The sequence below is a fragment of the Sebastes fasciatus genome, chromosome 8 (assembly GCF_043250625.1).
Source record: "Sebastes fasciatus isolate fSebFas1 chromosome 8, fSebFas1.pri, whole genome shotgun sequence".
In the NCBI taxonomy this organism is placed as follows: domain Eukaryota; kingdom Metazoa; phylum Chordata; class Actinopteri; order Perciformes; family Sebastidae; genus Sebastes; species Sebastes fasciatus.
Window position 1 is genome coordinate 17,906,343 of NC_133802.1, and position 24,229 is coordinate 17,930,571.

The 24,229-nt window shown below is 39.2% G+C and overlaps 2 protein-coding genes across 3 annotated transcripts; one reads left to right on the forward strand and one right to left on the reverse strand.

Annotated features, from left to right (window-relative positions):
* Window positions 1-822: 822 nt before the first annotated feature.
* Window positions 823-13,220, reverse strand: slmapb (sarcolemma associated protein b). Of its 2 annotated transcripts, XM_074644007.1 has the most exons (11): window positions 13,112-13,220; window positions 9,919-10,108; window positions 9,549-9,608; window positions 7,475-7,603; window positions 7,283-7,357; window positions 6,888-7,190; window positions 6,431-6,701; window positions 6,111-6,282; window positions 3,405-3,539; window positions 2,862-2,949; window positions 823-2,440 (listed from the first exon to the last, which is right to left on the reverse strand). In XM_074644007.1, exons 3-10 carry the CDS (start codon window positions 9,598-9,600, stop codon window positions 2,866-2,868), a joined length of 1,221 nt encoding a protein of 406 aa, XP_074500108.1. In that variant the 5' UTR covers window positions 9,601-9,608; window positions 9,919-10,108; window positions 13,112-13,220; the 3' UTR covers window positions 823-2,440; window positions 2,862-2,865. The 2 variants fall into 2 exon arrangements, with proteins under 2 accessions (XP_074500108.1, XP_074500109.1); XM_074644008.1 differs by lacking the exon at window positions 2,862-2,949.
* A 3,057-nt stretch (window positions 13,221-16,277) lies between these two features.
* On the forward strand, window positions 16,278-24,173 carry LOC141772707 (ceramide synthase 5-like). Its single transcript, XM_074644026.1, has 10 exons — window positions 16,278-16,591; window positions 18,655-18,757; window positions 19,692-19,822; window positions 20,026-20,083; window positions 20,217-20,267; window positions 20,420-20,512; window positions 20,970-21,098; window positions 21,323-21,429; window positions 22,410-22,566; window positions 23,487-24,173. The coding sequence occupies exons 1-10, from the start codon at window positions 16,416-16,418 to the stop codon at window positions 23,622-23,624; spliced, it is 1,143 nt and encodes a 380-aa protein (XP_074500127.1). The 5' UTR covers window positions 16,278-16,415; the 3' UTR covers window positions 23,625-24,173.
* The last annotated feature ends 56 nt before the right edge of the window (window positions 24,174-24,229 follow it).

Here is a 24,229-nt window from a genome sequence, read left to right on the forward strand (position 1 = left end):
TTGACTCTATCAAGTCTGGTCTCATCTGTGAGAGATGTGTTTTATCTCCTGGTCATCTTACTGTGGTTCAGCACCTCCAGAGGGACATCTCTCTGTCATACAGGTCAAACTGCAGGTCACTAATGAGTCTGTCAACACATTGCATGTCTTCATTGTACCACTGTGTATGCTGTTGGTATGCTCAGTCTTTTTCCACTCACTCACCTGAGAAAACCTCTCTCTCCAAGGAAAACACTCCCTGCTGTCAGCGTCAGCCAGGTTCTTTAAATGCCATCTGCAATACAGGACGCTATCAGAGGGGTGCAAAACAGGAAATATGAGATCTAACCCTAACAAATTATTTTGCTGAAGCGAAGAAGCAAAAATTATATCTCCCTTACTGTAATATGAGAGGACAATACACACAAGAACAGCTTACCTCAGATGTACTGTATGTATGCACCCAGTGTTCCTCTAAAAAGCTGCAATGAGCTCAGCAGGATGGAGATCAGAAGAAATAAAACCTACAGTAGCAGCATGTCTGACCTCATCTCCATAACACTTGGCAGCTTCAGTGACTGCCCGGCTTATAATGACCATAACGGTGCAATTATGAGGTTAAGATCTTTAATTGAGGTCAATCTTACATTTTAGAGCAGTTATTCATAAACCCAAGAAACTATATCTTTCCATCTCTTAACAAAATACATAGATTTTGTACTTATTTACTGGGAACTGAACAAACTATCAGATTAACAGATATATATTCATGGATAGAATTTGAGATTTTCCACAAAATCATATAATGCATGCAAACATATAACCATGAGAAAACTCTGAATATCAAATTTAAGTTTGGGTTTATTTACAAGTTTAGATTTAAGTTTCAAAAACATGACATTTCAAGTATTACACCAGTTTCTTGTGGTGGCTACTGGTAAGATGGGATACAATATACTAAATAGCATGCATTTAAATAATATCGTGTTGTGTAATACTGACTTCCCTTTGGTTAACAAGTGATGTACAGTCTAGTGGTTGATTACTATTATAGATGAAAATGTCTGTTGCGCCTAACTTAACCTCATACTGTGTTTTTATTGGCACAAAAATGCTGTGTAATGCTGAAACTGAGTGGCTGATAAAATGATGAACAGTAGTCTATGGAAGTCTCTATAGAAACAACTGTATCTTAAATGGAAAGCAGAAGCAAACAGTCACACGAGAGTTGTTGAAATTACAACCCAGATGAATCTATCTATATAAGCCACGCCCATTTCTGTCTAGAATGATTTTCGGCCATTTAGATTTTTTGATACTCCTCCTACAAATTTCGAGCAATCGTCACCAAATTTGGTAGAGATCATCTCTGGACCAAACCGGAAGTCGTTATGTTTGTGGATTTTTGATGTTTTATACAGTTTTGCTGTAGCTGGCCCTCAAACTTAGCTCAAATGCTGTGGGCAGGGCCTATATTACAAAAACATCATATCTCTTGAACGCTTTGTGCTATTGCGACCACATTTGGTGGATATGTGTAGATGTGATGTCTGAGTGAACATGACAAATTTGGTGCCATTTGGCCAATAGACAGCACTGAAGCAGCATCATCGAACTATAAAAGGAAGTATTCTCTGTCTGTCTGTGTATGTTTGTATGACTGTCCATCGATTCTCGACAAAGCTGCAAGTAGCACTTCTGTTTTCGGAAATATTAATAACGCTAAACAGAAATAATCTGCTCTCTGCTCAAATACCTTCCCCAAGTTTGCGCGCAAGTCTCCAAAAATGTCATAAAAATCTCTCTCTCTCTCTCTAGAAGAGATAATATCTTAGCAGTGCCCACCACAACCATGAACCGATGTATTGTTATGTATCTAGGGCAGTCATCATGCAGTCAATTCGGGGGATGCATTATTGTGACAATATTTATTATTCTGACAGTTACACAGATGTGTTACATTTAGGGACGTTCAAACTCCAGGTGCTCCATCTAAAATATCATCATATATATTTAGAACTAATTAAGTGTGTAGCGTATCTTTTACATTCATTATTGGATAATCCTATAAGTCATGATAGTAAACAAACGACCCAACTAGATTTCCTTCAAATAATAGTAGGCATACAAACAAACTTATTCATTTGCACACAAAACCGACAATCTTTTATTAACGTCTCATCTAAAATAGAGCATCTTAAATATTAAACAGTGTTAAGGATGAGCCCTCCTAATTAATAGTGCAGATATGATAATAAGGGGGCAAGTTTTACAGTTTCAGTGCAGAGAAATCTGATGACAAATATAGATTCACTGGTGTGTGTGTGTGTTTGTGTCTGCGTGTGTGTGTGTGTGTGTGTGCGTCTGTGTGCACACGTTGCCCTCAGGTCCTGAAGAACACAGCAGCAGTCACAGCTGTTAGAGCCACAGCAGCCACAGGCCCCCAGATCAACCACAGTTTCTGAAACAAGCGGCGACACAGAAATGGAAACATGAGCATCATCACCACATGAAACCGTCCATCATCATCATCATCATCATCACGGGATCGCTAAAGCTTTGACAGAAGGAGCTTGCCATAGAAAACCAATGCAATGCACAGAGAAGGCGAGTTTAAAAACAGCTCTTTCAGATAAAGATAAGCCCATCATCCAAGCCAACTGAGAGAAACAGTTGTTAAGCATTAGCCATCCAGACAAGACAAACAGATGTCAGATGTTGGAACTGCATGATTAGAGAGGTTAGAGTCTCAATTTTTTGGGAGTTTCCCCCGAGGAAAGGCATTCTGGGAAATGAGGAAAAGCTGATTAAGTCATGCAACAGTCTAAAAGACACTGATGAGAATGAGAGATGTAGGCCGAGTTGACAGGAGTAATGTGTACCTTACTACCACAATGCGCTGAAGCACCAATACAGCAAAGCCAGGATAAGGCCGATGACTATGGCTTGAACAGGCAGCAATAGGGACGTCTACAGAAGGGAAGGGATATTACAGTAATCAACTGCAGCAGGACATACTTTTAGTTGGGCGTAGCTTTATTAATAAACCCCTCAGTCAGTAGTCTGTTTGTAATTGGTGTTTACACAAATCTCAAAGTCACACACGGCTGTCAATGTGTAAAAGCAACGGTAAAAGACAGTGGATGATTAAGAGGGGAGCAGGTGTGTGCTGCTGAAATAAAAAAAAAATATATTGTGAATCTTACAAAAGATTCACTTCTTATGCCTGGAGATATTTCACAACAATAAAACAGATGTTCAGTTGTAGAAAAATCTGAAACAAAGCTCATGCTTTTAAAAACAACTGAAGAGGTTTGCTTCTTATGCAAAGCTATGGTGCTGTTTTTCAACTTAATTGCAGGGCATTATAAATTATTTTTCATACAATATGTGATTTTGTTAATTTATGATGGACCAGCACTCACCTTTGTCCCTTTGTCCTGTAATTCCTTCATGTTGGCTTTGCACTCCTCAAACTCATCTTGAAGTGTCTGTTTTTCCTGCTCAGTCTTCTCATATTTTTCCTTTAGGTCTGACAGCTCCATCTTCGCCTCCTCATACTGCATAAAGCAAATTATTATTTTTTACTTAATCACAAGACAAATTACTTTTACTTAAATGTATGTTCAGGGTACATTTGGCTAACAAGGGGGCATGCTGAGGTTAAAGGTCGCTGATGTGAGTATTGGTGGTCAGGGTGGTGACAGTTTCTCACACTCTTTGTCCTCTAATGGGGCTTTACTACATGCAAAGGGCTCTGCGAGCACTCCGGCTCGACTTTCACTCAGTGACTGAGTGAGCCACACCACATTGGTATGAATGACTTTGCGGTTAAGGATGACTTCATCTCTGCTTTCTGCTATTCAACAGTGCCCCTCCTGTCTGAGAGTCACTGTAGTGGTTAATCCATTCCCATCCAGCCTGCTAAACCTGACTGGGAGTATACAGCATGTGCCACTGGCAACACAAGCAAACCTGTGGGCTGTTTGGACGGGAGGATGCTCTACATTTCACAATCTTTTGTTTTAAGAAAGAAACTCTGTGTCCTTGCCTGGGTAACTTTATCACTGAATAACCGCAGTAGGTGATGCATTCAGGGCCTGTATTTATCAGTTGTCTCAAAATAAAAGATCAGTCCTAACTGGGCAAGATTCTCAGGGACACATACTTGGTCCTACGGTTAAGCATAGGAGAGAAAGCTCTTTTCAACCTACAAAAATCATCCTACACTCCAAAAGTTAAACACAGTCGGTGATGAACAGAACAAATATAACAAAACATTTGGATTAGATTGACAACAGAGAGCTGCTGCCTGTCTTATTGTAAATGTATCACAACATATCCCAATGTCCTGAGTGAGCTAGGCTACAATATCATAAGTATGGATAGTGGCAAATAAATTACAAAAGCAACATTTGATAATTCATTTTTACTTTTTTACATATTAAATTTTTACTAATATGTTTGCACTATGGAACTGTGATGCTGGAAAGTTACTATCTATCTATCTATCTATCTAACTACATGCCCAGTTAAATAGCAGCCAATGGCCCAGATGGACGGATAAAGGATCAGGGTCTGTAATTATCATGTTTGTCAAAGTAGAAAATCAGTCCTAGATGGAGTTGCACATGGTCCTGTTTGGTCTTACTTTTAGTCATTGGAGTAAACCCCTTTTATCACTTTTTATCAAGAAAAGTCACCCATATGCTCTAGCTCCTTAACTTTGCACATTTACATTTGTTTAGTGTCATGCTCACATAAAAATCATTACTACAAACATAAAGGGTGATGAACTCTTAATGGAGAGATGCCATAGTTTCAAAACATACTATGCATACTTGATCGTTGATGTTGTGTTTAATTTCATTTTATGGTTATGTGTGGCCCTGTTCAGACCTGGCATTAACATGCGTCCTGGGTGATACGATAGTTGTGAATGCACAGAAGACGCATTGAGGACGCAATGAGATCCGATCGCTCAGACCACATTCAGAGGTGATCTGGGCCGCAAATGGCCACATTATTTTAGCAGTGTGTACGCAAATGTGTCCTGTGTCACATTGAAGGGCCACCTATTCAAATGATGTGTGTGTGTGTGTGTGTGTGTTACTCACCGAGAGAGGTGATCCACAACAGCTTGTGTGGCCGAGGGTTTCATTGTACCTCTAGCTAATTTATGAAGGTAATACAATAACGGCAAACACTTTATAACTCCCACATTGTCAACAGCAGCCCATAAAAGCTTCACTAGCTCTGACCTTTCACAATATAAGCCCTAGACATATAGCCTACACTGCATCAAGAGTCAACTCAACAAAATAGTGTAATATATAGTTATATAGCTTCATAGCTTGTCAGTGATACGTCTGTGTTTTTGTTCCGGTGTTCCCGCTCGCCCACTCACTTTCTGAAGCTTTGTGCAGGCAACGGCGGCGGTGTCAGATGCACAGAGGTCCCCGGGGACCACCGGTAGACAATAACCTTAGAGTTTTACGTTGATTAAAATGTAATGAGAGGTGAAGTGAGATCCGATCACAAGTGTTCACTCGAGACGCATTCTAATACCAGGTGTGAACTGATGGATTAGAGCTGTCCACTTGTGATCAGCTCATCCGGGATACAGGTTACAGCCAGGTCTGAACAAGGCCTGTGATTTTATTTGCTCTCAAAAAGGAGAGACCTTCTACCTCTCGTTGAGTGTGCATGTGGGAGGTTTCATAAATACTGTAACGCCTAGTAAACATTGGCTGTGTGAAGCAGCATGTCAAGCAGCAGTTTCTACACTGCATCCATTCTGCCACGGTGTTGCTGTGCACTCAGGACTGTTTTGACATATCTCACAGATCAATACACAATCATTCACTTGTGTGTATACTGTAAGTGGAAAAAAATAAGACTTAAGGCCTTTGGACACTCTGGCCAGTAACCAGTGCAGCCAATGTAGACAGCTGCACTGGTTATATGGAACTATATCTGTGAAGTCAGTCACAGGATTGAAAAGTTACTGAATGGCAGCCAGTGTAGACAAGGTATAACTGTCAGGTTTGAGGGTAGAGTTAATTCCTAGGAGTGGCTCTGAGATGCTTGACACTTTGGTTGATATACTGGCCTTAGTTTTGTGAACGTACCTCTCTCTGCAGAGCCTTGCTGTGGCTGTCTGCTTCATCCAGTTGAGTCTGCAGCTTGTTGCTATCCTGCTGGTGCTCGAGCTGCAGGGCTGCCAGTCTCTTCTCCAACTCCTGCTGGGATCTCTCCAGGGCTTTGAGGCTGTTGCTCTGCTCAGCATTCTGGGCACGCGAGCTATCAGAAGCAAAACAACACTGAGTTCAATAGGTGAAGGGATCACACGAAAAGAAGCATGTGTTAAACCGTGTAGCAACACATGTTGGAGCAGAGTCAAGCAAACGAGACAGAGGGGGCTCCTGGTGATGTAGCTCGATGCACTGACCTCGCAAGGTCCTTCTCCAGCTGCTGCTGTCTCTGCAGTAGTGCCTCTTTCTCGGAGCGCAGAGCTGCACAGTCGCTCTGCAGGTTGCCCTTGTCTTTCTGGTGAGTCTTGAGGAGTTCATCCTTCTCAGCCCTGAGAGAAGTAAACTCCGTCTGCAGACCGCTCCTTTCCTTCTGGTGCTTATTCACGGTGTCTTGCTTTTCAGATCGCAGGACAGAACACTCCTTCTGAAGGCCATTACACTCCGCCTGCATGGACTGCAGCTCACTGGCTGTGAAAATAGCAGATGCTCTTTACTTAATCTTAACAGATTAAATTAGAATTCATAGCAAAACGATTTTCTGTGCACTTGGACAAACTAGTGTACATTTGAAGTCTCTTAATGCTTGGAACAATTTTGTATCATTATGTGTATTTACACCATGTGTCAAGGGTCTGTTGTGTTTCCTAGTGTTACCTTGTATTTCTGCAGTTTTCTGCCACTGCTTGCTCTGTTGTTGAAGGTCACGCTGCAGGCTGTCAATCTCACGCTCATATTTGTTGGCGGTCTGACGCCATTTGTCCAGATCCTTCGAGGCGGTTGCCAGATTAGTCTGGATACCGGCGACGTCACGGTCCCGCTCAGCAGTTGCCGCCTCCAATGCACGTTTCAGCGCCTTCACCTCGTCACGTGCGCTCTGTAGCTCGTCGTGTGAACCGGAGGAGGCGTCTATCTGCTCTCTGAGAAGGCCCGTTTCATCGTGGAGCTGCCGCATTTGGCCTGTTCGAATCACGGTCGGTGTTTAGATTAGTAATGTTGACATTTTTAGTAGGATAGACAAACTGTTCCTATCCACAAACACAAAGAAATACCTTGAAGATGTTTAATCTGTTTTGCAGATTCATCAGCTTGCTTCTTATTTTCTTTTCTCTCATCCTTCAGGATACCTACAAAAGATGATTGCGTTTATTTCATGCATTTGTGGTTGTCTGTCTGTCTGTGTGTGTGCACAGTATCAAGTGAACAAAATGGTGAGTATTTAACATCAAAGATTTGATTTTTACCTTGTAGCTCCATGCATTTGTGTTTCTCGGCATTAGCCAGCTCCTGGGCTTCTCGAAGTTCATCATTCAGGCGCTGGATCATTTTCTCTGAGTCACCAGAGGACCCCTTATTTGACCTGGTCAAGTCATCTGATAATGAAATACAGAACAGAAATTATTACCCTGATTACAAGTTCCTTTCTGCTAACATGAGAGGATCTAGCTGTATGAGCCACTGGAGTGCATACAGAGACATTAGAAAGTAAAGTTTAAACCATGATGACACATAAAGCAGTAATGACGGCAATTCACTACTATAAAAATAGAAGGATAACTCACAAGTTGCACCACATTAATTCTGCTTCAGTCCCAAATATTTAACCAGGGCTGACATACTAGATGATTTCCCATGACATTAAAATAGGACTATTACATAAACTAATTGCTAACCCAGAAATAGACCCAACTGCATTATCTGCATTTTTTTTATCCAAGCTTTCAATCCAAATTGTCCATTAACCCGGCAAAAAACGGGTCTCTGGCACATCTACAGCGCTTGTTAACAGTATGTTACTGTAAACAATACACAAAGGGAACAGGCTAGCCAACGTTGTCAAGGGTCTGTTGTTTCCTGAGGTGAAAACAAGCTCCACAAATACTTGGGCTTTGCAATTCCCAGTGCATATCTTGATCCCCTAATCTACCATGGCAGCTAGGAAAAGAGATGACCTCATCTCAGACTGAACATTTGGCAGAGGCGAAAACAAGAGTCAGAACAGGTCAAGCATGTGCACCATAAATGGACACATTAGTGGACTGAGGCTGGCCGTGAAATGTCGTGAAAACTGTGATTTCATTGTGTCTGGCACACAGGGCTGCATAACTGTACTGCACAAATATGCACGTTAGTAGTGTAACCAGACGGCATTGATAAATGCCCCTAAAATGAAAGGGTATGAAGCGAACGGCTGGAGGCTGGTGGCACCCTCTGACACAGGCACATGACCACCCTGCTGCGTGCCAGACAAAGGATGGGCGGGCAGGGCTCTGTCCGGCATGTGTGTGTGTGTGAGGTTGTGTGTTCCCTTATGCATGCATATGTATGAGTGAGCGTCAGAATGCGAGTGGGCTTCCTGTACGTGGGGATTGTGTGAAGGATGAATGTCGTCTGGAGAGCACGAGATGAGGAGAGCATTTCAGATGAGGGCATCCAACGTGTTATCTTTAGTAACATTATTATGTCGCAGTGTCACAGAGTGACACCTGACAAAGTAATAATGGGATTAGCCTGCGTGTAAAAATACCTCTCTGACTAGTTGGGGGGATATTGAGCATCACGCTGCCTCAAGTGACGACCGGGGAAAAAATGCAGGAGATGGTCTTTTTTTAGCTCAAGTGCTGAAGGCTAAAGCCATCATGGTCTATCTTTCCCCGCCGTCAGTTTCCTTCCCAATGAATGTCACAGCGTTCTTAAACTGAATCGGAGCATGAGCACCGCTCGCACTGAATGTCTACAGTGTTCAGCGGGTCTCTTTAAAACTACTGATCAAACTGCAAGGAGTGATGTCAACGTACAGCTACAAAACATTCTGTATGTGACTCAAACTGATAAATACCCTTATTATTTTTGAAAAGACTGAGATGCTGTTGTCGTGAGGACACAGTTTGCTTTGTGCTGCTTATATACTGTGCAGCGTGGCATTACAAATTCATCCGTCGTGCAGAATTGATTCGCTCACTAATATGCACGCACATTTTCTCATGAAGGTCCCTGTTGATTTGTATGTTCTCTCTATCACTGCTTTTAATACGTCGCCCTAAATGGCACTAACACACAGTCAGTTAATGTGCCCTCTGTGGAAAGAGCCTCCATCTTCTAATAAGCTGTTGACACTAGAGAAATTAGCCTCCAAAACAAGGCCATCTAGAGCACTGTGAGCTCAACCAACTGATGTTATAGGCACAGACACTCCTCCTAACTGTGACTCATGCTTTTTTTTTTTCTCCCTTCCCATCGTCGGTTAGTAAGATATGCAGTCAGGTAAGAGACATTTGAGAAAGCTGAGTCATTCACAAAAGAACACAGCTGGGTTACCTTTAATGAGCGATAGGTTATTCAGGGGATCACTCAGCTCTTTGTCATCCATTTGATTATCTGTAAAGAAAAGGTATGACTACATATCATGTCAACAATCAAATAAGATATATTTCACTAAAATCAAGAGTTCATGTTGACAAATAGAATACATTATAAATAAATAATCTTAACCAAATCATTGCTGTTGTTATGGGTTAAGGATTTGAGTATTTTTTGAAAGGTAAACACAAAAATGCATGCTCATCTATGAAGTACTTTTGATAGAGGCAGCTGCATCAGTGCTGAGAAATGTCCTTTGAGGACTAGGTCACACAGAAAACGTACAAATAAAAGGTTAAGAATAAAAACTTATGTTAGGAAATATTACCTTATGTGATCCAGCAGCTACAGTACTCAATGTGCTGAGGCTACAGCAGTCCCTGGCATGAAGAACTCTTCTCCAACTATCAGATTTTTTCAGATGCAAAATGGACCAGTCCAAGCAGTGAGGAGGGGGGGAGGGCCACCGAGGGGATGACAGACACTGTGTACCCGACCTCCCTGCTGCTATTGTTGGACTGACGCCAGTGAAGACAAAGACATGGTTAAAAACAAGTGAACAAAGTGTGGTTACAAAGCTACGCTAGAGGTAAGTTAGATGAATGTCATTAAAAACATGAACCCCTATTTTGTGGTTGAAGTCTTGCAGCCCCTCCACACTAGGTCATGCATCCTAGTATGGCATGTCGGAAGCTGCAGCTGCATACTGACACAGAGAGGTTTTGTTCAGGGAGCCGAGCTGCTCTCTGACCAGTATGGTACTGATGCAAAAATCTACAGGATGACACAGACTAGTGTGACAGTGTATGTCCTGTATGTGCTGGACTGTAGCCACTTCAAATTCATGAATTATTGGTCTTTAGGGTTAGATCTACATGTCATCTTGAGGGGGTGAAGTCGTGCTGTGACTAACAAAGGGACAAACTGTGTGTATTGTTTAGCTAATTTGTATTACATTGGGCTATAAAATACCTCAGTTAGCCTCTTCAGCATGCTTTGAAGATGTTTGTGAGGCTGAGGTGAAATCAAGATAATGACAGGAAGCAGTGGCCTCAATTGAAAAGCATGATATTTAAATGTGCTTTCTACATGTTATCCCTCTGGTCAAAAGCTTTCATGTCACATCAACAATTCCTTGAATAATGTATGACGTCACACAGACATAAAGGTTGGGATGCAGGTTTAAAAAAGGGGTGGGGGGGGGAATCATGGTTTAGAGGACATTCACATTAGTTCATTTTAGATTTTTTAACTTAATTCTTTTCATCATACACAAGCATACTTACTTAAAAAAAAACAGATTTGCTGGAGTAGCCTAACTTCAGATAAACAATGTAAAGTGGTGGCACACATCCAAAACCATAATAGGCCGGTAATGGACCAGTAGAAGACGATAATAACAAATGTTTCAACCAAATGCTCTTCTTCAGAATTTAGGACTCACCCTCATTAAGTCTCAGATTCACTAGAACTAAGATGTGCCAATAAATTGCACTTAAAGGGAGCTACAGTGTGCGGACCTTCTTCTACATTTTTCGTAGCCTAACTTCAGTTCCCCTTCTTATTTAAAGCTGTATAATTCCATATCGTAAATGGTGATATTATGTGTCATCATCGTTATATTAATGCCACAGGCTCAATGGTGCAAGTATGAACAGCTCGTGTCGATTGTTATTCCGGCTCAGTTAATGTTTGATAATAAAAAAGCTGCACCCTATACTCAAAAAGGGCAAACCATTCAGTGGTAAAAGGAGACGGTTACCCAGCTAGCTGCAAAAATCCAAATTACAGCTGATAGTACATTAAAAATCCACAACACTAACAAACTAGCCTTACAGTTTGCGTGAAGCTACACGATAACAATACATTTAAGGAGATAATCAATTGTTGGACACAGCAATGGTTATTTTACCTTTAGAAACCTAGGCATAAGGGGTTATCTTAGGACTCACAGAGTGAAATGTAAGATCCTATGAATTTAGTAAAAAAACAAAAAAAAAACACAACAACAACCAGGGACAGGACTCTTCATGATTTTTCTGTGAGGCCATATTTCAGCGAGAGACCTCAACCTTGGTTGGTTGGGCAAGCAAGTAATCAAGTAAAGGTTTATGATGATATAAAGCTGTAAATCACTGACACATTTTCAGTCAATAATCAACCGTTCCAACATTCTTCTTTAATCCGAGTAAATTTATAATCTTTACAAACTTTATCTTGGCATTCCCAAATAGCTGATAGGTGATAAAGGCTCTAAAAGAGCACGCAGAGTCCTCGACACAGACAAGTGAAGGGTAAACCCACATAAACCGGTTTTATAGGTGAAAGATGAAAGAACTTTACTAACATAAAAGTTTGCAACAAAACTTTGACTAAAATAGTAGCCCATTTTAAAGTTACATAACTACTGCCCATTGATCACATCTACTATTCCAAGGCTTTTGTCCTATATGCTTTTACCACATTTAATAACACCCTGGAACTCATACCAAATGCAATAAAAATCAGCTTGTTCAGCTTGTCATCAAAGAGGTCTTGAGGATGTTGTATATTTCCTATCAAAAGGCACCTAGTAGTTGTCTTAAATGGAAGTAAGGTAGATCTACACTCAAGTACACCTTGCTAAAACTAATGCAGTCTAATACAACAGTCCTGTAATGAATCCTGCCCCCATGAAGGTCTAATGTTTTATTAAACTGTTTTAGAGAGGTGTAGATTAAACTGTATGATAACTGGAGGATTATAACCTTCATAAAAAGCAGGATTTATTGCAGGGCTCTTGGATTAAACTGCATTAGTTTTAGCCAGGTTAACCTTATAAACAGGGTGTATGTTTATGTAGTCTATATAGCTGGCTGTGGAAATCTATTTTGGTGGGAATTAAATGTAATTTTTGGGATGGTCATTTACTGAAAATCTGAGTTTACCCACCCATATATTCCATACAGTAAACTAACCTAAAGTCAACTAGTTTAGCATTTTAATCTTAAATTAGATTGATAAGATAAGATGAGTTAAGATAAGATATTCCTTTATTAGTCCAGCAGTGGGGAAATTTGCAGTGTACAGCAGCAAAGGGGATAGTGCAAAAAACAAGATGCATCAGCTAACACAGTAAAAAAAAAAAAGAGCTAAACAAAGTGTAACAAAATATGAACCATTTAAATAGAAGGAAGAATAAAAAAGGAGCAGTATATACAGTATTGACAATAAACAGACTATTAACAAAATTGCACAAGTGGAAAATGATATTGCACAGTGGGAATGAAATGAAATTCCACCTGAAAATATCAGGTTATTGTCAGAAGTGTTACTGTAAAGTGGTACTTTTCACTGAGTTAACAGTAACTTTCAAACTTTACAAAACCTTACCTGGATGTAACTAACTAACTAACTAATAGCTAACTAAGTTAATGTTTGTTGTTTTGATGGTTACCTGATATATCCTTAATAATATTAAGTTACAGGGTTAAATGTGGCTAAACACATTAAAAAAATATATTTCAACTGTCTTAACTTACCACCAAACAACTCCAACAATATGGTTAGGATAGTGTTAATACAGTCCCTACTTTTAAGGCACATGTTCTTTCTCCTTCTTCTTCTTTGGTGCTTATTGGTGGTTGGCAAACCAGCTTATAGGTGCATTACCTCCATCTACTGGACTGGAGTGTGGAGCAGTAGATTGGCAGGAAAAAATAAATAATAATAATAATAATAAAATAAATAAAACAAACAAATAAAACAAAAATAATAAATTAAAAATTAATAATTATTATTAATAATAATAACAATGATAACAATGATAATAATAATAATAATAATAATAATAATAATAATAATAATAATAATAATAATTAAATTCTCTCCATTATTCCTGTTGCCCTAGAGTAATTAATTAGAAGATTGTGTACTTTCTTAGATGTCTTTTCCTAGCAGATTCCCCATTGTAATATTTCCATCATCTACTCCTGATAGCAATTCCCTTCTTTCTTTGTCATATTTGTTGCACTCTATAAGAACATGCTTGACAGTTTCTGGTTTATTACAGTGCGTGCATAGTCCAGTTGGGTGCTTTGCCTATTCTATGGAGTATTTCAAGACACTTTTTTTTATTTATTATTTCAAAATGACAGTGTACATAGTAACAGCAGAAAAACATTTACATACAAAAGAAGCATAGCGAAAACATAAACAAAGACCTTTGCCAAACATAAAAGGACAACAGAAATGAAACAAAACCAACATAAAATTTAAAAAAAACACACACAATAAAAAATAAACCAATAAAAAAATAAAAAAGTAACAAAGAAGACCACGCTAGAGTATGACAATAATTTCACTTAAAAACTTTAAAGGATATTGCATACGTTCATTGTTTTCATTGCTTTTTTGTTTTGTGAGGAAGAAATTGTTGAGAGATTATAATTCTATTTCTTTCATAAATACAAAGAAATTAGGCTTTTCTTGGGTAAATGTACACTTGTGAATGTGGAACTTCGCGAGAATTAAAATTAAATTAATAAGAAAAAAAATGCATTACTGTCTATGTCACTGTAATCATATTGCAACCAAATATAATGTTTCTATAGTGCAGTGCAAAAATCTGAGAAAATGTTTCAAGGCACATGTTGAAGAGGCAGTATCAAAGCCTACAACCTATGAGAGCATCCTGAGGGACAGACACCACCCAGCTCACTCTCTGTTCAGGTGGAGGGAATCAGGACACAACCCGAGGCAACACAGGCCAGAGAGCATCTCCACTCACAGAGCACCTCTGCTTTCATAACAGCTTCTTCCCAGCTACAATAAGACTGGTGGCAAAGGACGTTAAAGAGGGACACCAATACCCCTCACCTCACCTCCATACCATTACTGACACACAGTACACCTGAACTGAATGGACTGTAATGCTGTGCAATATGTTGCCTTCCACTGTGTAATTGTCTGAAATATATATCAATTATTTCTTTTTTTAAATATTTTTATGAGAGCTACAAGTTCTTTTAACATGGTCATGAAGCATATATACTGTATATTTGTATTCTGGGGGTATCGTTCCTATGCAGAGGGTAGTTTAGTTAGCAGTACATTGCTTTGCTCCCGTGTTGGTACTCCTGTCTGTTTCTCCAAACTCCATCTACTGTAGGTAATACAATAAGCACCTCATATAACCTCACTTCAAAACAACCTGCCAACACCAAACATAACTTAATAAATAAATAAATATCATTAAATGTAAAAAAAATATTTAAAAAATTACTTAGCCATTAAATAATTAATAGTTTAATCCTTTATCTATTTGTGTTTCTGTTTAATTTTTCCCTTTTATTTATTTGTGTATTTATTTTTATAAATATTTAAATGTACTTATTTATTTTTGCATTTATTTATTTTTGCATTTATTTTGTATTCATTTTTTGAATATTTATTTATTTACTGTATATTTGTATTCTGGGGTTATCGTTCCTATGCAGAGGGTAGTTTAGTTTATTTATTGACTACACTGAGGGCGTTTTTTATTTTAATTATTTATTTATTTATTGTGTTGAGTTGAATGTGCTACTTATTTTGTACAGTAATTACCTTGTGCCTTTTTCTACCTTTTTTTTCTTTTCTTAAAGCTGACTCGGTGTAAACTGCTCAGAATTCCAATGTACTTATAGGTGACGATGGCAAATAAAACTCTTGAACCTTGAATCTTGAATCTTGAACAGTGTGTTCATCCCTGAGGTGGAAAACATCATTGAAAAGTTGCCTAATCAGTGTGTGGGGTGGGTGTTGCCTTTCAGACTTAGGTGTCAAGCTAGCTTTTTTTATTATTTTTTTTTTATTTCAAAATGACAGTATACATAGTAACAGCAGAAAACATTAAAATAATTTACATAAAAAAGAAGCATAGTGAAAACAAACAAAGAGCTGTGTCAAACATAAAAGGATAACAGAAATGAAACAAAACCAAAAAAAAAAAAAAACACAATAAAAATAAATAAATAAATAGATAATAATAAAAAAAAGACCAAGCGAGAGTATGACAATAATTTCACTTAAAAACTTGAAAGATATTGCATACATTCATTGTTTTCATTGCTTTTTTATTTTGTGAGGAAGAAATTGTTGACAGATATAATAATTTCATTTCTTTCATAAATACAAAGAAATAAGTATTTTTTGGGGTAAATTTACACATTACTGTCTTTGTCAACTGCTCAGAATTCCAATGTACTTTTTTTTATACTTAATTTTTTCAAGGCTGTTTTCATATATGCAATCCACTGTTTGTAATTACAACAGTCTATAAACCAACTTTTAAGTAGACGAGCTTACAGACAAACCCATCAAGTACACTTAGAGAAAACTCCCTCAACATTCAAAAAACAAAACAAAACCAAGAAAAGAAATAACAATAATAATAATGACAAAAAGAAAGAATAGAGTTAAAAAAACAAAACAAACAAAATAAATAAATAGAGAATTCCAATGTACTTATAGGTGCAAATTGGCAAATAAAACTCTTGAATCTTGAATCTTGAATCTCTGAAACGACATTGTGTTCATCCCTGAGGTGGAAAACATGATTGAGAAGTTGCCTAATCAGTGGTGGGTGTTTCCTTTCAGTCTTACGTGTCAAGCTAGCGGTCTGTACTGTTTCCTCCAGGACTAAAACCAGAAGTGAGTCTCTCTCTCTCTCTGGTGTTGCAGGAGGAGCTGGACGCATCTCTTTTTCCAGCTAGTTAAACCCAAAGCCACCACCAGATGTTCGACTAGTAACTTTCGGCCGTGTGTTTTTGCTTATTATCCTGTTGGATCGCGAGTGTTTTACTGATGACTTCCTCTATCTCATCCTGGATTTGGAGTGAGAGATTTTGGCTTCCCGAAAATGTTACATGGGCGGACCTGGAGCGACCACCACCTGGTGAGGAGTATCCTCGCATGAGACACATCCTGTATGCTCTACCTCTGGCTGTAGGAGTCTTTCTACTTAGAATGATCTTTGAAAGGTAAAAAAAAACACCTTTTGTGCTTTGTTGTTGTTGTTGTTGTTAATTATCTTTTGGTGGAGGCTCTTCATTTTGGGTTGCGTGCGCACAGTGGAGAGCTTCAAGCCTATGTGGCAACTGGTTGCTCAAAAAGAAGGAGGGAAAAACATACCAAACTCAAAGCACAATAGCTACCAAAACTCAAAAAGCAATAATCTTAATATGTGAGTCACTCTTTATGAATGCAAACTATCTGGAAACTAAAAGAACCAACTCCCTGCTGCCGCAGGCTCCAAACAATAATACTGAGCATAAAAGTCAGTTGTTATGAAATTAATGAAAGTACCTTGTTCATAAAGAAGAAGGGAAAAACCTACCAAAACTCAAAACAATAATCTTAATATGTGAGTTACTCTTTATGCAGAACCAACTCCCTGCTGCTGCAGGCTCCAAACAATAATACTGAGCATACAAGTTAGTTGTTATGAAATTAATGAAAGTACCTTGCTCATAAAGAAGGATGGAAAAACACAGCTACCCAAACTCAAAGCAATAATCTTAATATGTGAGTCACTCTTTATGAATGCAAACCATCAGGAAACTAAAAGAACCAACTCCCTGCTGCTGCAGGCTCCAAACAATAATACTGAGCATAAAAGTTAGTTGTTATGAAATTAATAAAAGTACCTTGCTCATAAAGAAGAAGGGAAAAACCTACCAAAACTCAAAACCATAATCTTGGCAAGGCAAGGCAGCTTTATTTGTATAGCACATTTCAGCAACAGGGCAATTCAAAGTGCTTTACATAAACAACCAAGAACATTGCGACAAAGTGCAAAAGAACATTAAGACATAATTAAAACAGTTATAAAAACATTAAAGATTAGAAAATAAAAACAAGCTGAAAATAAAAGCAATAGAATAGAAAATAGAATATAACACACAAAGTATTTCTTATATATGTACATTCATACTTCCTGATATGTATATGTTCTTAACATGCCTTGTACAAAGTATTTCCTTTTATAATTGTAATATAACTTATTATTTTTAATGGAGCTTCCCAGCAAAAAAGCATTTCACACGATTGTACTTGTATAACCAGCGTGACAATAAACATCTTGAATCTTGAAATTAGGCAACCCTCTTTGTAAACAAATTGTTCTTCAGAGATGGGACTTGCTTTAGTTTCTGCCTGCCTCTCTCTCCATGTGACATGTGATAATCATAGGCTAATTCTCCACTTGTTGTTGCCTTAGTCTCTTATTAACAGTGTTTGCATTCCTTTGAGGCGATGACACATGAAGTGACTCCACCGGCTTGTAACACATGCTAACCTTGCTCAGCCAGATCGTTGTCTAAAGGATAGTTTAGGTTTTAAACAAAATGAAGAAATGGCATACTGCTATTTCTTTTGGTGACTGGAAACTGAGCCTGGTTAGGGGTTAGGAAAGTCTCTAGCACAGAAAGTCAACAAGTTTTAAGGCTAAATTAGGGGTTGTGCATGTGGCTCTTGCTTCATTTAGAGTAAAATCCCTAATGAAAGGGCAGGGCCCAAAGCCTCGTCTGTACTTCTATTCATTCAGTCTGTTTCCATGTTTGGGAAACCAGATGAGTAGGGTGTTGTGAGATTGTAATAAATTGCTTGTAGTTTGAGCATGAACACTGGTTAACTCAGATGATCTTGTGACACACATCAGTGTTTTGGTTAGGGGCAGCCCTCCCATCTTTGTATCCCATACGCTCACATGACAGAGGTCATCACGCTCTCTGTTGAGACTAGGTGCTACATTCCCCACGATTCCTCCTAACGCTGGCCTGTGTGTCCCTTATAGGCTCTATTGTACTCCTCCCTCTGCAAGTCAAACATTACTCTGAGAGCAAACTGCAAACTCGACATTCAAGTCAATGAAGCCAATCCTAGCTAATGGTTCATCTGTTCCTAGAGCCTGTATAACGTGCTTAACTTATCTTCTCTCTCCTTGTCTGCGTGTCTGTCTTAATACCTCACCATATCTGTGTCCCCCTCCCTGCCCCCACCCGCTCTCTCTTACTTTTTTTTGCCTCCATCTGTGTGTATACAGGCTAGTGGCCAAGCCCTGTGCCCACATACTTCAGATTCAGGCGGGAGTGCCTCGGCAAGCTCATCCCAATGCTGTCCTGGAGAAGGTGTATCAGTCCAAAACGGTACTTATAATGGCCCATGTTCGTTCTGTAGTCCATTAAAGCTGCAGTGGGAAGTTATAAAATGGAGCAAATTCGATTTAAAAAAAGAGTTATTTTTATAAAACGGTCACTATATCCTGACAGTAGTGCACGAGACAGGTAGTCTGAAAAAAATCATGTGCCTCTGTGTCCTCTGGTGTCCTCCGGTGCTCCTAACGGCATCTGCAAGATTTCACAGACCGGAGGAAAACAACCAATCAGAGCAGAGCTGGAGACTGCCGTCTCTGAGCAGCTGTCAATCACCCGCTAACTCCGATCAAACGGTCAAACTAGGCAGCGCTGATCAAATATGAATCAATATTCTGTTACTGTAATGCCTATTTCTTGCCTCAAATGTTTTCAGAAACATCTTGTAGTGGACTGTTTAGCTGTAAAATGAGAAAGTTTGTGACTCGGCAGCCATGTTGAGATCAGTTGAGGAAATACCAAGCACCGCCCACCAGCCGGAGCAAACTTTCTCATTTTACAGCTGAACAGTCCACTTCAAGATGTTTCTGAAAACATTTGAGGAGAGATATAGGCATTACAGTAACAAAATGTTGATTCATATTTGATCAGCGCTGACTAGTTTTCCGTTTGATCAGAGTTCGAGAGTGATTGACAGCTGCCTCCGTTGAATGAACAGCCAATAGGAACGCTCTCTCTAGATTTTTTAAAGCCTGAAAACAGAGCCATGAGGAGGTGCAGAAGTCTAGTTATCTCTCAGAACACTTGAATTACAATATGCTGAAAGGTTATTATGTATCTTTTGCCCAATGATGCCAAAAATATTCTGCCTACTGCAGGTTTAAATGTTCCTCTCCAAGTCTGCAATGGAATACACCAACACAGGCAGTAAATAATTCAAGCAGTGTGACAGTCATGCCTACTGGTGATTTCTATTTGTCCTTTTCAGCCGCCAGACACAAGGCAGCTGGAGGGACTCTCCAAGCAGCTGGACTGGGATGAACGGAAAATACAGAGGTGGTTTCGCGTCCGTCGGAACCAAGACAGGCCCAGTATGCAGAAAAAGTTCTGTGAGAGCATGTAAGTCCCTACTATAATGTCCCTACTAAACTGCGTTGTTGTGAGCATTCATTGACTTACCTTTAGCGCCACCAACAAGTAAAAGTTCTCACTTATCCTGTGAAATATCTCAACATCAACACCTCGTTAGCATGACTGTAGACTCTAAATCTTGTTTTTCAAGAAGAGAACAATTAACAGTGTTTGTGGTTTCTACTCCGCAGGTGGCGATTTACATTTTATCTGGGGATTTTCATCTATGGCATTCGACATTTGTGGACGGTGAGCTGAATTAGCATACTGATTGCTTTGGAAAAATACAGATACTGTTTCACTGTCGCCTTGTCTTTTATGGACACGCCTACTGTATGTTTTTGTTTATGTAATCATATGCATTTTATTTTGTTTCTGTCAGTCGCCTTGGATGTGGGACACCAGACAGTGTTGGTACAACTACCCTTTCCAGGTTAATAATAGTTTTTTTTATTAACTGCATACTCATCATATTCAGCTGCTTATATTATGACTCCAGTGGGCTCAGCAGCACATTGTTGGCAGGCCAGTGGGGCTACATATTTGTTAAAGGTGTTTTTTGTTTTGTTTCCTTCCCTCCAAAAGCCTCTTAGCGCTGGACAGTTCAACCACTACGCAGCTGAGCTCGCTTTCTATTGGTCTCTGATGTTTTCTCAGTTCATAGACGTTAAACGTAAGGTGAGTAAACAAACGCTATTGTGCTGCCTCTCAACAGCCCTCCTGGATATGTGCATTTGTGTCAGAACTGTTTTGCCGGCTTTTCATGTTCGTTTCATATCATATCCAGGTGTGCCTGTTTTAGGAGCTTAACTTTCACACCATTTAGCTGCACCAGTGTATTAGAATTAGCTTATTATAATGCGCTCAGGCAGAACAGGTTAGACAGTGAAGCACTACAGTGCCTCTTATTTATTGCTTCACATCAGCACGTCAGCACGGTATGTACAGTCTTTCAGTTCATACGTTGACTGACAGCCTTTTGATGGATGTACAAAGACGGGTAGCGAGTGAATTACGCAACAACTTCATCTCTTTGTTCTCATTAGCTGCACATGTTTTTACGTACTTGTAAAACGAAGGGAAGCTTGAGCATACTATTTATTTACCTCGTCTCTTTTCATTTCACCGATGACAGGATTTCATGATCATGCTTGTCCACCACCTGGCCACCATATTCCTCATCACATTCTCCTATGCCAACAACATGCTAAGAGCTGGCACTTTGGTCATGTGTGTGCACGATGCGTCCGACATCTTCCTCGAGGTAAAGAGCTCAGCGATGATGTTTTTTTCTTACAGAACCTGTTTCTAAGGAGCAAACATAAACAACACAAACATAGGAGCATGGAAATGATACCGCTGTGCTTTGTACTACCTGTCTGAAAAACACATCCTTCACTAGCATTTCAGTGACAACATATCATTACTGGAGATACTGTGGTGTGTTTTTAATACTGTGAATCATTCATTCCTTGTTTATTCCCCAAGGCTGCCAAGCTGGCCAACTATGCCAAGTACCAGAGGCTATGTGATGGCCTGTTTGTGGTGTTTAGCATAAGCTTTTTCTGCACGCGACTCGTCATCTATCCTTTCTGGTGAGTCAAATGAGAGCTTATTTACAAATCAAATTAAATACTTTTGCCTACTTGTCACATGAGTCACATGATTAGCTATCAGAAGTCAGTTTTAAATTAGTGTCTTAAAGGGACAGTGTGTAGGATTTGGTGGCATCTAGTGGTGTGGTTGCAGATTGGACTCCGTGAAGAGGACCCTCTCCCTATGTAGATATGAAGGGCTCATTCTAAGCTAATGAAAACACAACAATTCTTATTTTAAGGTGATTTTACACTCATGACAACATAGTTATGAATATTATATAGAGGAATAAGTCCTACAACCATGAAATGAGTTAGCATTTTAGCTGTTATATGGAAGTCAATGGGTTTTTCGAATGGGTTTTTAGTTGGATGCCTGAAATAAGGTCTGTGGTTAACACAAGCTTAAGAGATTTTAACGTTTTGTTCTACGATATGAAATATATCTGTAAATATCCCACACATGAATTTTGAAGCTTTTGTGTGTCTTAACAAAGGCGGTTGCTAACAAGTGGCTAATGATGATACAAATCATCATCACGCCGACTCGTCTACCTTTACAGCCTCGTCGTGTATACTCTTGTTCATGCGACCGCGGTGGAGTTTGTTTATAGCCTAACATCAACTTTTTACTTCTGGCGATTGCGTTCACGCTTCAAAAATCATAAAAGTGGTGTTCATTTGTGGAGATTATCATGCTTAACCCAACGTGTAAGTATCATAAACGTTCGTTTGCCACAGAGTTTATTTTCTACAATAATCCAAAAGCCAATGGAAAAATCCCAGTGGCTTTTTGTTGAGGGAACCAGGGCGATGCTAACTTCCTGGTTGGCCTACAAAAATATGTCATCCCTGGAGAACTTTATTCCATTTCTGCTAATAGATCCCCCGAAATGTTACACACTATTCCTTTAATGAACTAAAAGTAATAATATATTGAGAGCTCCAGTAACCCCTGTGTGTGTGTGTCTTTGTTGCAGGGTTGTTTATAGTGTTCTGATTGAGAGCTGGGAGATCGTTGGGCCGTACCAGGCCTGGTGGCTGCTCAATGGGTTGCTGTTGGTGCTGCAGACTCTTCACATCATCTGGTTCTACCTCATCGCTCGCATTGCTATCAAAGCCATTTTCAAGGGAAAGGTTAGTCTGGCTGTCTGTTGTGTGTTTAGTACAGTTTTTAGCCACGCTAGCAACATAATTTTATGGATGCAATGTTTGTCAGTTGTTCCACTACTTTGGTACGGACTGAAATATCTCAACAACTATCGGTTGGATTGAACAAAAAAATTCATGATCCCACAGGATTACTACTACTACTACTGGGGACTCACCACCGTGAGACATTTCTGTATTTTAGTAAATCATCTCACAAAGTATTGGATGGATTGCAATTAAATGTAGTATAGACGTTTATGTTCCCTTAGGGTAATAACTTTGGTTATTTTGAGCTTTCGAGCACCATCATCATGTCAATTTAAACTTGGCCAATACTTTGGTTTATAAGCAAATAGCTGTAGATCTAAAGACATTCCCATTAACCTCAGATGTACTTTGTGTTTAGTGCTAATTAGAAAATGTTATGTTGCAAACTAACTTCACTAAGATGGTGAGTGGTTAACATTACCTGCATCAGGATGTTAGCATTATCAATGTGAACTAGGGCTGTCGAATCTGGCGATACGATATGTATCATGATTCAGGGGTTACGATTTAGTAGATTGCGATACTGTAAGCAAGGCGATATATTTTTAAAATCAAATTATAGGAAAACTGTCATAATATAAAGACGCATATATTTGCAAATTAAGTAAAGTATTGACAGAGTTAATCTTCATGTAAACTATTAATTAAAAATAATTAGTTTTTGAGAATCGGTACAGTATCACAAAACATAATATTGCAATACTCCATTTTTGATATTTTCTTACACCCCTATTGTGACCAAGCATGTGACAATGCTGACAGCCTCACCGAGCTGCTGTATGCGTGGCTGTACACTCTATTAGTCTTGTTTTTACTTTCCTTTTCCTCACTGTTCCTATATGTGTTTTATTGTACAGGTGGCGAAAGACGACCGCAGTGACATCGAGAGCACCTCAGACGAGGAGATTTATTCCAATTCCAGTAAAAGTCCCAGTCAGACCCTAAAACCAAAGGACATCAGTCACACTGGTAATGGAGAAGCTCATGACCACTGAGTGTCATGAGGGGATGTTTATTTCCAGTGTGGCTTTTTTTTTCACCTGCTGCGTGCCTGTGTGACCCACCTTGACCTCCTCAAAAGACATTAAACATTTATTTTTCAACCAGAAAGCTTTGCTGAGTCGTTCAAATGGAGAGTGGACTTGGATACAGGGGAACGCCTTGTGTGGAATAAAGACTTAGCGCTGTCTTACTGAGTCAAGTTTACACTGTGTGAGGTTTACACCTGCTTTTTGCTTACCGGAGCAGACGGATAGATGTGTGTGGTCTGGCTGCTCCTCGCTGTGTGTGTGTGTGTGTGTGTGTGTGTGTGTGTGTGTGTGTTCTCAAAGATAGAAATTGAAACAGAGCATTTCAACACTGCTATTGTCAAAACTCATTTTCTACATGTAAATACATTTTATTAGTGAAATTGGTAATATATTTACAGTTGTAAAAGAAATCACTGCGGTCTGCCTTACTGAATATACTGCTTACTCTCTCGTAAGTTAAATATCTCTCTGAAAATGCCAAAGATTTCTTAATAAAACATTATTGTACCAAATCCAGCGATGAATGTGTAGGATTTTTATTATATCTGTATAATGAGTAGGACTGCAAC

Excerpts from the sequence above, each read along its gene's own strand:
- slmapb (XM_074644007.1), bottom strand. The coding sequence starts at position 9,600 with ATGGATGACAAAGAGCTGAGTGATCCCCTGAATAACCTATCGCTCATT. Across the intron at positions 6,702-6,887 it reads GAAAACTGCAGAAATACAAG|CCAGTGAGCTGCAGTCCATG; the intron begins GTAACACTAGGA and ends CTATTTTCACAG. Across the intron at positions 2,950-3,404 it reads TACAGGACAAAGGGACAAAG|ACGTCCCTATTGCTGCCTGT; the intron begins GTGAGTGCTGGT and ends TCCCTTCTGTAG.
- LOC141772707 (XM_074644026.1), top strand. The coding sequence starts at position 16,416 with ATGACTTCCTCTATCTCATCCTGGATTTGGAGTGAGAGATTTTGGCTT. Across the intron at positions 16,592-18,654 it reads CTTAGAATGATCTTTGAAAG|GCTAGTGGCCAAGCCCTGTG; the intron begins GTAAAAAAAAAC and ends GTGTGTATACAG. Across the intron at positions 20,084-20,216 it reads GCATTCGACATTTGTGGACG|TCGCCTTGGATGTGGGACAC; the intron begins GTGAGCTGAATT and ends TGTTTCTGTCAG.